The sequence below is a fragment of the Peromyscus californicus genome, unplaced genomic scaffold, assembly GCF_007827085.1.
Source record: "Peromyscus californicus insignis strain IS unplaced genomic scaffold, ASM782708v3 Scaffold_22__1_contigs__length_63687245, whole genome shotgun sequence".
NCBI classification, from domain to species: Eukaryota; Metazoa; Chordata; class Mammalia; order Rodentia; family Cricetidae; genus Peromyscus; species Peromyscus californicus.
In genome coordinates this window covers 7,386,416-7,401,392 of record NW_026294525.1, presented here as the reverse complement: position 1 = coordinate 7,401,392, position 14,977 = coordinate 7,386,416, and the positions used below count along the sequence as shown (strand labels likewise).

Below are 14,977 nucleotides of genomic sequence, written 5' to 3'. Positions count from 1 at the left end.
AAGCACGTCCAGGTACCGTCTGGGCCAGCGATGCTTAGCCCAGAGACAGAGGCTAGGCAAGAGTCAGCATGGTTGTTTAGGATATGCCAAATAAGGGAAGCTCCCAAGTTCATCTGTGGATTTCTCAATCCACTTCGGGGTCCTTGATCTCCACCCCCATGGGACCCCTAATGTCCACCTTCATGGTGGGAGTTCAGGGCCTGTGGTGAGAACTTTTATGGTGGGTACCATGTGATGATTTATCTAGTCAACTTGATCAAACTGTGAGGCCCTCTAGGGGATGAGCGAAGCACACCTCTGGCTGTGTCTGTGAGGGCATTTTCAGAGAGCATTAACAGGGGATGAAGACCTGCCTTGGATATATGTGGGCAGCACTGTCGCTGAGGTCAGCTACCCCGATGGAACAGAGGAGGAAGGAAGCCTGCTTACAAGGCATCTGTCTCTTTGATTCCATTGTGTCAGCTGTTCTCTGAAGCAAGATGGATTCCAATCTTGGGGACTGTGAGCCAAAGCAAACCCTCCCCTTTCGAGCTCCTTCAAGTATTAGTCACAGTAAGGAAGCCTGACTAACACACCCAGCTTCCTCTTCTACCATCTGCCAGGGCCACCCATGACTCCTCGGGAAGGCCCCCACCACTCTGCCTAGGGGATAGCAACGAATTCCTACACACTCATCAGCAAAGAGTCTCTGAGTGGCAGCCTTCTCTTCTGCAGCAGGAGCATGCCCATTATGTCTCGTGAAGGCAGGGACTGTGCTCAGAGAAGCCCTAGGCCGGAATGGGCTTCCATGCCCTGAATCACAGCTGGTCTGTTGACAGCAGAGACACTAAAGCAGCAGCTCTGTGGCCACTTTACCTACATTTCAGCTTATGTCTAATACTTTGGTCCAGCTCCAGCCTCCAGTCCTTTTCCTTCCCAACAAGTCATGATGTCATGTTCTTGAGGCAATGAATATATTCCCGAGGCCATATACTATGATGCCCAAGGACATGGATTTTCATGTCAGAATTATGGTCGCGTCTAATATTGATCCTCCCTCATCCACCATATAAAATAGATGTGACTTTCAGGAAGAAATATCTTTGTACCTTTATTTTCCCTCCTGTTTAAGGTATGTGTAACATTCATCTCTGACAGGGTAAGATTTGTGTGGATACAGAATGTCCACAGGTACCAGCAGCAACAGAACATGTTAGCAATTGTTGGGCCTTCACTTGCCTTGTGCAACGCACACTTACGAGGGCAGATTATCCTGGCATACATATGGGTATGGGCTGAGCAGATAGGAAAACAGTCGGTTGTAGTCTAGAAACACACAGAGTACATTTCAGTCAGGCTCAGGAGAGGACTCTGATGTGGGGGGGCTGTACTGCTGTCAGCAGGGTGACAGCTTGACCTTGGGGGTCTCGGGCTGGTCCTGTCCATAGTAGTGAGTGGGCAGAGACTATGTTGATGGCTCTGGTTAAGCAGGTAGTGCCATGCTCTCAGGAAACAGGTAAACTGGTGCAGTCGGCCTGATCACATACAATGACTCGATGTATTTCTCTCCAGTGCTGTCTTGGCAAAGCAAAAGAACCAGGGGGAAGATTCTGACACTCAAAGGTGAGTTTGGTTTCCTTTTGTGTAGCCATGCAGTGGTGAGAATGAATTTTGAGAGCGGTGACCTCTCTTTGCCCTGCTTAGTAGCCCAGTTCTACCACACCTGCCCCGCCCCTAGAGCACCCTGTTATCTGTTCTCCCGGCTCGGCCAGCTAGGCAATGCCTCCATCCCGGCTCAGCCTGGCCAGCTAGGCAATGCCTCCATCCTGGCTCAGCCCAGCCAGCTAGTCAATGCCTCCATCCTGGCTCAGCCCGGCCAGCTAGGCAATGCCTCCATCTCGGCTCGGCTCGGCCAGCTAGGCAATGCCACCATCTCGGCTCGGCTTGGCCAGCTAGGCAATGCTACCATCTCAGCTCAGTCCGGCCAGCTAGGTGATACTTCCATCTCAGCTCGAAGGACTTGAAAGGTTTCTGGGGCCACCAATGGACATTTTAGATATTGAACAAGTAGACGTATGAACTTTTTGAAACCTTTGATGGAAAAAGAAGGGTTAAGAAGGCAGATGCCCACCTATGATCCCTTTATCTATAGTGGTGCTCTCAGAGGAAGCTGTTGTCCTATGTGCAGAATTCTACATTTAATGTGTGGGTATTATGGTCTAATGAATCTCACGGTAGTGCAATGGACCTTGGTGCTGTAAAAAAATCTGTTTGGAGCTAGAAACCCTGGAAAGCCCATTGATAGCACACAAAAGATGTGAGATTTCAGCCATGTTTTCTTCCGCTCAGAATCTGTCAAATTAACAAGGGACAGAATCAACCATAGCTTCAAAAAATGACCTTGCACTCCAGCAACCATTTCTTATTTTGTTGCAAATAGCTCTGCAAACTGCGGAGGCTACAGAGAACAAGTCTGCAAATGCCTAATTCTAAATGTCATGTGATTGATAGTCATGTATGGGAACTTTATACTATCTGAATCCCGCTAGTCACTAAATGTTCCCCAACAGGTTAAAATTTGTCTGAAGGTATGAAGCTTCTTCCTGTCAACCTAGCTTATAACTGATTGCTAATTAACAGGATAAATTGCAATCAGATAATTGCACAGGGAATATAGTATTTCCTTTTTAAGTGAAAAACAGCCATTTAAAGATTGCATGGACATTTCATTCTGTTGAAAATGGACGCTAAGACTAAAAACTGATTGCTAGCAAAGTCAAAGCAAGGGCCCCTTGCATGCTTCCAGAAGGTAGCTGCTTCTTCCTTAACATCCATCAATGGAAAAGGAACTGCTTGAAATCCAGACGGTTACAACATGCAAGGTTGACCTTAATGGATACAAAATTGGTCTGGGAGGATTTGCAATATTCCTCTCCTTTTGCCAGTGGAGCTGCTGTGCACCTGCAGGGACAGTTAATGGGAAGGTAAGGCCTCTGAATTTCATGCACAGGCACCTCTGACATCCCCAGGAAGCCCCGAGGATGCTGAGCCTCCCATCTGAGACCTACAGGGTTCACAGCAGGAGAACAGAAGGTCACTGACTGGCATTAAAACTGACATGGTTCACATTTCAAAGTATCAATGTAGATAAAATATTTCTTCTGTGTTTTCATAAGGAATTGACCCCAAACAATATGGTTTAGTAATCTGTCTCCAATGGCTCAGACTTCAAAATTGGACTTCTTTTACCCCTACCAGTTCCTAAATACGCCACTTCAATGTCTCGTTTATTTATTGTTTTATTTAATGGACATCTGGAAAATTCCATTACATAAAGAAGAGACTGTTTCTTGTTTGTTTTGTTCTTTTTTTAGAACATTAAAAGCTAGCAAGAAAGCTTAGCTGGTAAACTATTGCCTTGAAAGAGTGAGCACCTGAGTTCAAAGCCCAGAACCCACATAAATGGCTTGTGATCGATCCATGGCTGGAGAGATGACTCAGTAGTTAAGGGCACTTGCTGCTCTTCCAGAGCCCCCTGGTTCGATTCCCAGCGCCCGCAGAGTGGTTCACAACCATGTGTAACTTCAACTTCAAGGGATCTGATACCTTTTTCTAGACTCCATGGGCACCAGGCACACAAGTGATACATAGACGTACATGCAGCAAGACACCCATACACATAAAATAAAAATGAATAGTAATTTAAAAGAAAAAACTTGCAAGCTTATAATCCCAGCACTGGATAAGTGGGGATACAGGTGGTGACACAGGTTCTCTGGGGCTTCCTGGCCAGGTAGCTCAGCCTACTCGGCAAGCCCCAGGGTAGTCGGAAACAGCCGTGTGTGTGTGTGTGTGTGTGTGTGTGTGTGTGTGTGTGTGTGTGTGTGTATTTGTAAATGGTGGCTGGTGCCTGAGGAACTACCCCCAAGGCTGTCCTCTGGTTCCCATGCACAGGTAAATACATATGCAGAGGATATCAGTGCATACACAGACACACAAACATTCTATACAAAAAGAATGTGGTGTTTATTGTGCTGTGTGGAACATTTACTTTAATCCAAGTCAGCAGATGTTAAACCCGTCTGAGGCAAAGGCCAGTGCTAGACATTGCAGGGAGGATAAGCATGTTTGTACATAAGACAAGTTTGGACCTTGCTCTTGAGCAAGCTGCAGTTTTATGGAGCCCGCACACCAAAAGGCAGCTCTGCTCTCTCCAGCTCTGACTACCCATAAAGGCAAGAACCCCTGGGCTATATCTGGCTTACTCCTGCCTCTGATTTCAACTTGACTACTTTGTCCCTTCTACATGCAAATCCACCTTCAAGCCTTCCCAGGAGACATGTCTTCCACTCATAGCATAAACCTGGCCCCCCTGAGTGAGAATGAGGAGAGGTCAGAGTGAAATCAATGCAAACCACATGGACTTCAGTTGGTTAGATAGCTGGCTGAAAACTTCGTCATTATTAGAGGTAAAACTTTAAATACCTTATCCTCAAATTCTCTTCTATTACAATGGAAACCCAAATGACTTTCAAGGACTGAAACTGAGAAGCCCATGGTCATTGAGTGCTACATGTCAGTCTTGGGAGAGGTCAGGTGACTGAGAATGTCTTTCTGAAAAGAGAACAGGCTATAGAAGCTTTCTATGAAGACTGTGTTGGAGTAGGATATGCCATACTTTCTCAGGAAAGAATCACAAAAGTGCTAGAATCTGGGGCTGGAGAGATGCTCGGTGTGGCTGAGCACTAAATGCTCTTGCAGGGGACCAGAGTTCAATCTCCAGCACTCACAGCAGGTGGTGCACACCTACCAGAAACTCCAGCACTGAGAGATCTATCTCCCTCTTCCGACTTCAGGAGGCACTGCACACAGATGCACATGACTGCATAGCTATGCCTGCACACCCATAAGAGAAACAAATACTTAAACAAACAAAAGAGAAGTAACAGAATCTATTCTCATGAGGTGTGGCACTCAGGGTGAAGGAGCCTGACTTGAGCTGGATGAGGCGTCTTTGAGGCCTCCTCTTTTTATCCACTGCTCTATAGCACTCACCTAATGGTTGTGAGATGGATGTGGTATTCTCCATCCATGAAATCATGTCATTTGCTTTTCTTTGTGATATAAATGTGGTATTCTCCATCCATGAAATCATGTCATTTGCTTTTCATTTTGCTTCCATTCAAGATAACATGAACACAACAAAAATACTTCTTCCCACATGTTCCTGAAGGTGTATTGGCCCTGGCTTCATTCATTACATGGCAACAGGCATACTACTAGGGACTCAAAGGAGAACCACATAGTTCCATGATTACAAATAAGGGCCCCAACGCTGTGAGGTGGAAAAACTCTCCTCAGATTTTCATTGCAGAGACAGAGTACTTTGCTGAAATAAGCCACATGAAACAACACAGTGGTCTCATGTGAGTGGACTTGGCCTGAGATCCTGGATAAAATCTTAGATACCTCTTGACCATGGAATATTAAGGAAGGATTACATTGGTTAAGGCTTCTATATAGCGCTTCTATAGAGTAAACAAAGACTTTCATTTTGACTCACAAAGTATTGCAAAGTACTGTCTAACCAAAAGAAACCACGAGAAGAGAAGCTGAAGAAGACGTAAGGGATGGATCCAAGGGGAATGCCATGAAGATCCCTGTGTGAGGGAAAGAATGTTACCCGAATACTGCCAAATGATGGTTAAATCCCTGTCACAAGGAACAAGTGCAAATGGGCTTTGAGATAAATCTCTGCTAATCTCCAGGCCTGAGTAAATCTTCTCAGTATGCAATCCATGGTCACTTTGCTTCAGTGAGTGAGTGGATTTTAAGATGGATTTGAAGGCAAGAAAAGTATGAAACTATTTATTATCAAATGATAATGACACCAAGACGGCACGTCCTAGTTGTGGAAGTCTCAAGGTAGTGCCACTGCTTGGATTTAGTGTCGTGCCGGGAACTGGTTTTTCCAGCCTGTTTCTGGCAGGTTCAAGTTTGGCTGTGTAAATATGGCTGCCGTTCACTTTGTCTTCAACAATGAAAATGCAGCAAGGAAGAGGAAGAAGTGTGTACAGGTCAGCTCGCCAGTCTCAGCGACACTGGGGAGTAGGGATTCCTTTTCTCCCATACTGCCAAATGTCTAACTAGACTGATGCTGTACGACTAACACAAAGATGAAATAAACAACTCGGAAATAGAAGTAGAAAAGAAAACCTGTGTACATCTGTATTTAATTCTGACTTTTGTTTTTACCTCCCAGAAGATGTAAACATTTTAAGTCCACAGGAATCAACCATGATTTAGGGTCAGGGTAAGGATTAGGGTCAAACACAAATTTAAAAGACAAAACCTCATACTACAAAGACAGACTAGAGTGGGGGCTGGTGCGTGAGAAAGGTTCTGTGTTGAGAAAGTTTTGGAGTGTTTTCTCGTAATAAAAATATGCACGTGTGCAAACAAGATCAGCTTGAGTCCACTTACCACTTTAAAAAAACAAGTATTTGTGACAAAGTTAGTTCCTTTATCAATGGTCAGGACAAAACTGAGAATATACTCAGAGAAGGAAAGTGTGCTAGAGAGCCCATCCCCCCCAACACAGAAAGTCACATTTAAAACAGTGTGATTTAAGAAAACCAGCTTGCAGGAAGAATTTAAAACTGTCATCACCAGCCTGCTCCCATCCCACAAGCGTGCAGTCAGTGAGTTGATCCTTGAATAGTCTGGCTGCTTTACCTTTGCGCCAAGATCGGGTGCCTAGTCAGACAATATGATCACCACTACATGTTTAAATGTGATCTTCTCATGAAGATTCATTTATTGGTGTGTGTGTGTGTGTGTGTGTGTGTGTGTGTGTGTGTGTGTGTGTACCCTTGTGCACACACATGTTCATGCACTCCAGGATGAATGAATGAATGAATGTGGAGTTCAGAGGACAACTGTGGAGGCTAATTCTCTCCTTTCACTGTGGGTTCCTGGGACTGACATCATCTTGTTAGGCCTTTGTAACAAGTGCCTTTACCTGCTGGGCCACCTCACTTCCCCCAAATAAAATATTAAGGGAATAGGGGTCCAATGATAACCAAAGTTCAGTATGCGATGCTGAGTGTCTTCTTTCAAGCTTGGGATGACCCCATCAAAGCCCTTTTCTTCATCCTTCATTCAAGGTTTCTCTCTGATTACAGAAGAGACTTCCTTCAATCAAGCATCTGGCTCTCTATGCACACACTAGAACTGGACTGAATGGTTGTTTATATCCATTAAATCATGTGGAGTACTAACAGGAAAATTTTATTTTAACGTCATTTTTTCAACACTTATCTCCCGAGTATCTTGGAGGTGGCGAACTTGTTCTGAAGATAGTTGTCTGTCATTAACACAAAGGCACAAGCCTCTTTCGCATTATTTTTATGTATGTGTATATGTGTGTGTGCGTGAGTGTGCACATGCATGTGTCATGTGTGTGTAAGGGTACTCTCAGTGGCTAGAAAAGGGCGTCAGATCTGCTGGCACTAGAGTTATGAGTGGTTGTGAGCGGCCTGCTGTGAGTGCTGGGAACTGACTCTCATCCTCTGGAAGAGAGGCAAGTACTGTCGATCACTGAGCCATCTCTCCACGCCCTCTTCACTCACATTCTAACTCCATCTTTGTCAATGCTGGCTGGTAGGCTGCACTCAACTCACAGAAAAAGGTTTTGATTTTTTCCTTTGAAAAGCCAAAGGGTGTTTTTAATTACTCATTGCCATCAGAGGAGGTGAGCCCACATTGGTAGAACTGTCTGATTCTGTCCTGAAATACTGGAAGCATTGTTTTGCCCTTTGAAAGTATTTTCCATGTGCGGCCATTCACCTTGGCAAAGGCAGGTGAAACACGGCAGTTTGTGGGCACTGTTGTGGCATTTCCTGCCAGAGCAGAGACTAAATATAAGAGGCAAGGAAAACGTGGTGGTAGAGACAGGCTTAGTCAACAGCTGTTGCTCAAATATTTAGGCTTCTTTGAGTCAATGTTAGAAGTGTGGGAATACGGAGCCAGGAGCATTTGACACCAGCTATGAAATCATAAAGTACATTCACATGGCCATCTCGTTCAGTCTCCAAGACCAGGGAGCAGCAACACTGAAATGCCTGTTTCTGCTAAAGCACAGAACCAGAGGTTTGGGGATTTCACTCAGTGACCCATCTTGGCATTCGATTAAAGCACTCTTCCTAGTCAGGACTGAGTCTCCACCTTTGCGGTCTGAGCCTCTGAGCTCACCTCTGAGGACATATGCCGCTGCCGCCGCCGCCGCCGAGGCTGACTTCCTTATTCTCTGTATCTGCAGTGAGCAGGAATTTCCCTCTCTGCTTACTCTGCAGATCCAGGAGGTTCAGTTTCTCCTTCCTGACCTTGACTCCTAAAGCAGAAATCACCTCCACGTGTGTCTCCTCCTTCTCTCTAAGTGTCTCCATGTCTTTATTTCTTGTGTTCGCTGGGGTTTGAAATAACTGAGCCCAGAATCAACTGCATGATTTCATTTTGCGTATAGGAATGTCTGAGAAGCCCCAACACAAATGCAGACAAATGTGTGGAATAACTCAAATGTATGGAAGAGATATTTAAAAAAAAAAACATAGCCTGGCAAGAATAAGCGGTTTTCATAAATTATTATTCCATTCCTAATGTTAACTTCGCATTTCAAAGCTTACTGATATTAGTGAGTTTATATTTCTGGATGAACTGAGATTACACTATTTTTAGATATTTTTGTCTCACATAGTTTAGGGCTCATATTTGACTACTTGACTAATCCAAGTAATTGGTACTGTAAATAATTTTACCACAGTAACATATGCCCAGATTTGGTGGCATCTCTGAAATAGATGTGCAGCCGGAGAGGCATCCAAGGAAGGTCTGCCAGAGGAATGAAGCTGGAAAGCAGGACATCGAGGCCTGCCCCTGAGAGCCTTACCTGACATCTGTGCAGGCTATGCAGGTAATGCTGCGGCTGTTACTGGTGATCAGGTTCAAAGCTACTGATGTATCCTTGTCAGAGGTTGGGTGCGCTCCACATTTAAAGAAAAATTCCTGGAAGAATGAGGAAAAAAATAATTACACATATGGATCCTGCCTAGTTATTTACCTCTTTCCAAACATTTTTGCAGTAAACAATCATTTGGGAGTAAGAGAAGAAATCTGCCATTAGGTATGAGTTGGGAATAAATCACGATCAACTTCTGGAAGGAAAGAACAACCCTGTCTGGTACAGAGAACTGGTCAGCAATATCCTGAGCATCCTGGAGAATCCCACGCCTTCTCTACATGGTCACCTTGCAGGTAGTCTTACAACTGGAGCATGCATGCTGAGCAAAGGATCTGGGGAGCCACAGGACTCAGGGTCACAAGTACCATGACGGCTAATATTGATCGCCAGGCTGACAAGATCCTATAGTATCACCTAGGAGACACATCCTAAGTATGGCTGGCACCATTCCAAGAGCCGAGGTCCAGGATGAATAAAAAGGACAGAGCTATCCGAGAGCGTCTGCACTCATCACTCTCTGCTCTTTGACTGTGTGGACACAATGTGAGCAACTGCCCCAGACTCCTGTAACCACAGCTTCTCCTGGACAAAAATCCTTCCCTCCCAGGTGGCTTTGCTCAGCTCTTTTGTTGCAGCAATAAGAAAAGTAACATGGAGGTGCACAATGCTGATCTTAAGCAGGTAACCCCTGGACAGGAGGGCAGCATGCCCCTTCCCAGCCTAACTCACAGCTCACCCTGGGCCTGACTGCCCAGCCCTAATGCCTGGAGGCTGGATGCTCAAATAAACATGCTTTTCTGCTTGATTTCCTTTCCCAGCTGTGTCCCCAACACACATACTTCTTTAGGAAGTATTCTCCTTTCTCCTCCAGTGTTCTTTTCACTCAGCTTCTTCTTTCCCAGTTCCAGTGTTTCCTCTCAGGTCCCTTCTTTCTATCCACACATGGCTGTACGCTGGCAGTCACCCTGCTCCTTGTCTCTGGTCTTCTATGGGGTCCCAGATTTTCTGCAGTGACAAATCACCTAAACGATGTGTTACTGGGGGACAGGAGAAGCCCTGCACCATGCGTTTGTGTGGATGGCATCTTCCCTCTTAGCACTAGACCTGACGTCAATCAACTGGTATGGGATATAGCGGATATGAACTATGAAGCATTTCTACTTCGTGTCCCAGAATGTCTCTCTTGCACTTCTCATCTCAGCATCGCATCCATAGATGACTTGTGGGCCATGGAGGACATGAATGGCAGAAGTGACTGCTCATAATAAAACTTGATTTGCAAGATATGTGCCAAGTTGGATTTTGCCTGGGTCATGGTTTAGCCCCTCTTGGAAATTAGTAAAATGTCTTTATCATTTTTCCATCTTAATAATGCCTGGCATAGGCTGGGCATTGGATGTAGTTTATCCAATGAAGAACTGCAGTATTAATTACTAACTGGAAATCTCAAACATTTGATGCCAGCACTTGAGTTCATTCTCTCTGGTTTGAAACCTGGTAAGTCCTCACTGGTCTACTACCTGAAGATCTCTAACTCTGAGGTGTCAATGAATTGCTTGGGGATGGTACCCACCTCCAGTTTCCAGTTTGAGGTTGAGGGTCAAGCTTCTAGTTAACTAGCATTTATCTGACTTATGGTGACAGTGTAGCAGCGAACCCTTAAGTCAGCAATCTTCTATCCATGGGGGTTGAGCACCTCAGTGGATGTGCAGGGACACTCTGGAACCTGGGTTCAAGTTCAGGGTGCCTGCAGAATCCAATGTATGAGTTCAGGTCCTCACTGTTTCATCATAGAAACTATATGGCTGACTGCTTTCTTTTTCTGAACACTGGATACAGTCTTAGTCAGTGTTCTGTTGCTGTGAAGAGACACCATAACAAAGGCAACTCTTATAAAGGGAAGCATTTAATTGGGACTTGCTTATAATTTCAGAGGTTTAGTCCATTATCATCATGGCAGGAAACATGGCAGCAGTGTGCAGGCAGACAAGGTGCTGGAGAAGTTGAGAGTTCTACATCTTCATCCACAGGCAGCAGGACGAGAGAGACATTGGGCCTGGCTTGAGCTTTTGAAACTCCAAAGCCCACCCTCAATGACACACTTTCTCCAACAAGGTCACAATTTCCTAATACCTATCAAGTAGTGCCACTGCCTAATGACCACACATTTCAATATATGTGCCTCTGGGGGCCACTCCTATTCAAACCACCATAGATACCATTGCTTCCACTGAACCATTTGAAATGCTATATATTCTTCAAGGTCAATTTAAGGATATTGAGAAAAAGATTAAAACAGTAACTGACTACTTAAACAAAAGGTTTGAAGGACGTGGCTGATCCTGGGAAATGGACTGGGCTGCCTCCCACTGCCTTTTACAGGCATGAGGGAAAAAAATCCTTATCTCTAATATAAAGCAATTCCCTCCAAAGAGCTGAGTTGGCAGGAACATTGAGGATGTTTTTCATATATAGATGCATGGAAAGTATTTATATTTTTTCTTAGCTTGCAAAAGCTACTAGTAGACACTTAGATAACAAATCACAAAATTGTTCTAACACTATACGAAACTCAACCATATAAAAGCCAAAAACCTTATTATTGGGTGGATGTTTATAGACAATACTCTACATTTAAAGATTTAGAAAGTTCTGTTAATTCAAATGGTATTATAAAACTAACACACAAAATTCCAACTCTGCATATTAAAATATAATTCCAGCATGTTCTCTACCAATGTTCATAAATGATGGTTTTTCTACAGTATAACTGGCAAGGACTGGGAAGGATCCAAGGCTTTGTCTAGCTTGCAAGCTGTCTACTTCATCTGCCACTCCATCATGGATGCTGGCAGAAAACAAAAGACTCATGGACAGGGCGTTGTGCCCCAGTAAATGCAGGGAGAAGTGGGTGGACTTAGCTGAGTGCCACACTGTGTGAGTGGTGGCAGGCAGCTGAGGACGACTCTGAGCTTAGGGAACTTGGGTCTTTATGAGAAGCTGTGAACAAGCCTTCCTTTTCTCCTGAAGGGGGATGCTGTCTTTATTATTCAGGATAATTAGCAAATCTGCCTTTTGCTCTGGAGGGACACATTAGCTTCCTCTTCCAAGGTCATTAGCTTTTCCCTGCAAAGATGGTCCAAGACAAAGGGTAGTTAATGGCTCTCTCTTGAGATCAACAGAAGGAAGAGGCCAGCAACTGTCTCCAAGCAGTGTGAATGTCCTTCCTTACAGGCTAATTAGCCGCATGATCTGGTTGTTCCCTCTTCTCTGCAATCAGTAGGCTAAAGCTTTCCAGTCTACATTCAAAATCACACAAACAAACAAAAACAGTAAGGCAAAATATCAATGAAGTCAGAAGAGGTGTTTTCCAGAATACCGCCCTGGGTATCTCTGAGAACTGACTGGCAGAGGGGAATCTCACAGCAGCCTGGTTCCGTGGAAACAACTGTGGGAAAATTCTTCCCTCATCTCACAAATGCAACCTCACAAATAAATGAGGAATGGTGGTAATAAACTAAATGAATTCTTCCACCTAATGGCTCTTCCATTGAGATCCACATATACACTTCTGGAAAGTCTTTATTAACCAAGAAGCTAAAGTCTATGACAATAATTGGTTAGTTTTATCTAGTTTCCAAATGATAGCCAAACTATTAAAAACAAATAAATAAATAAAGGTAAGCCTGAGAAAAATAAGACCTTGAAAACAGTACTTGGATTTATACTATGATTCTGTTAAATGCATCACCACTGTGCTCTGCCTTAGTACCATGAAGCAAAAATTCCAAATCCCACAAAACTGTATTCCTCTGGGCCTTGCATACATACTTACACATTGACCCCTCCCAGTGGGAGGCTGCAGCCTTCCATTTTCAGTGAGTTCTGGTGTTCACTTTACTTCCTATTCCAGATGGAGGAGATACCCGGTCCTCTACCTGGTTCACACCCATAACAGTTAGGGTCCACTCATGAGGGAAAGTCTGGGCCTCTGCCACTCAGGTGTCGTCCACTGGGTCCCTGGTGGGCACCTCCTCTGTTCACTCCCTAGTTACACTATCATTTCTCCTGAGCAAGGTCTTTCACAAACCAAAGGAAACTGCAGCCACCAAATACAAAGGAATGTGCTAACCAGCCGAGGTTGAGGACCGGAGCCCAGCTGTGTCAGAACTCATAGGTTCTGCAGCTAATCCATCAACCCAAGGAATCTTTGAAGGGTCCTCAATTACTGTAAAAATAACCAATAAATGGCTCTAAAGCCTTCCTTCCCCAGCCTATTCAAACCCGAGGAATGTATGAGCAGGACCTGTCTCCTCATTCCTCCATGAGTCTTCTAATAGTTTTTATTGACCATCCTACAGTTAAAATTTTATATATATTGTTTACCGATCATGTTTCCACATAAAATGCCATCTATCTTTACAAAAGCTAGACTCCATCTCCCTCCAACTCCATTTTAATGAAATCCACAAAAGGGAAAACCCACTTTTCTCTCAGTGAAATAGTAGGGGCACCCATTTTTCCCAGGGAAGTTGAAACAATTACATCCAGGTGGCCACTGCATGACTCACACTCCTGCTAAGGAAACAGGGCCCACTGCTGGCAGCTCAGCTGAAGGGACTCAGGGCTAAGGGATAGTATTAACAGTGTGTGTATGGGAGGCGCAGAAACACTGGAGGGAGAAAAGAAGCCACCCTGGGCTTAGCCTCACTATGGGCAGCTACCACCTAGTCCTGGAGGACAGATAAGGACGTGGCTGGTTCATCATAGCTCTGCATTGGACTGTTTGGCTCGGCCTGGGACAGTGAATGGGGGAGAGGGGGACTGGGAAGTAGCTGTGGAAAATAACCCCACGTATAAGGAGAACTGTCCCTTGACTCCAGCTTCTGCCTTCTCTATGTTTCTTGTCACCTGCCTGAACAAAGTAGGGGTCATGAGAGCACCATCAGCCAGGGCCAGACCAAGGCACAGGGAAGAAGGAAGGGCTTGGGGAGCTGATAACACACAGAGGTGACCGACAGACCATTCAGGAGAAAGTCACTCTGTGAGGTGGAAGACCCCCAACTTTTGTTCCTTGTCAATGATGACTTTCTGATCAGCTACCATTAGAGAAGAAAAAAATGCAAATATATGTTGCCTTGTAACACATATTATAAGCTTGTGAGTGTTGGGGGGCACAAAGGTCATTGTGCTCACAGATCACTAGGGAAGCCAGAAATGTTAAATGCAAAGGGATCTTTTCTCAATGGAGGGGATAAAATACCTGTTTTCCTGCCTAGAAGGTTGGGAGTGGATTTTGTTAATGACCTGGTGACCTTTTTGCTATCTGTGGAGGCAGACCTCACCCAAATTCCCCAGAATGATTATCTAAGACTCTCCCATCCCTAGACGGTTACCCATCCTTAGGGGAGATGTCGGGTGTACTTGATGGCCTGCTGACCTCAGTGCTATCAGTCAGAGACCACATTGGATTCTAGGTCTTTTAGGTCACATGTACTGTGTAAAGGAGTCTCTATCTAGTCACACCTTAAGCTTTATTGTGTACATGGAATTTGACTGATTGGACTGATTGTTACCTGGAAACCTTTACCAAACTGTGCTGTGTTTTACATATGCCGACAATGAACTGCCTGGCATTACACTCCCTGAAGTCTGATCAAGGTTGATGAAGTCAGTCTTCACCAGTTTTCATTCTCACCTCGTCTTGAGGCTTGTTTCCCTGGTTGACGCCTGCAGGGATGCCCTGCCGTGAGTATTTAGTGTAGCATATTGAGTAAACTGGAGTATACTTAAGAAAAAATGAACCAATGGGATGAACCAAGGAGACCAGCCCACATTCAGTGCTTATACAAGACAAAAGTAATATGCATCTTTACATGTACCCAGGATGCTCTCATGGTCCCTAGCTTCACACAGGTGCCTGTGTGGAGAATATTCTCATGGACCCGAGTGTTCTGACTTTACAGCGGGGTGGGGGTG

At 44.7% G+C, this 14,977-nt stretch overlaps 1 protein-coding gene across 5 annotated transcripts in view; it reads right to left on the bottom strand.

Moving 5' to 3' along the window:
* Positions 1-14,977, bottom strand: part of Prkn (parkin RBR E3 ubiquitin protein ligase) — a 1,215,691-nt gene that overhangs the window by 550,176 nt on the left and 650,538 nt on the right. For all 5 annotated transcript variants that reach the window (XR_008221125.1, XM_052750832.1, XM_052750833.1 and 2 more), the window contains exon 6: positions 8,927-9,042. Coding sequence is in view for 4 of the 5 variants with exons in the window: in XM_052750832.1 (XP_052606792.1) it covers positions 8,927-9,042 (116 nt within the window). In the remaining variant the exon portion in view is untranslated. The remainder of the gene's footprint in view (positions 1-8,926; positions 9,043-14,977) is intronic.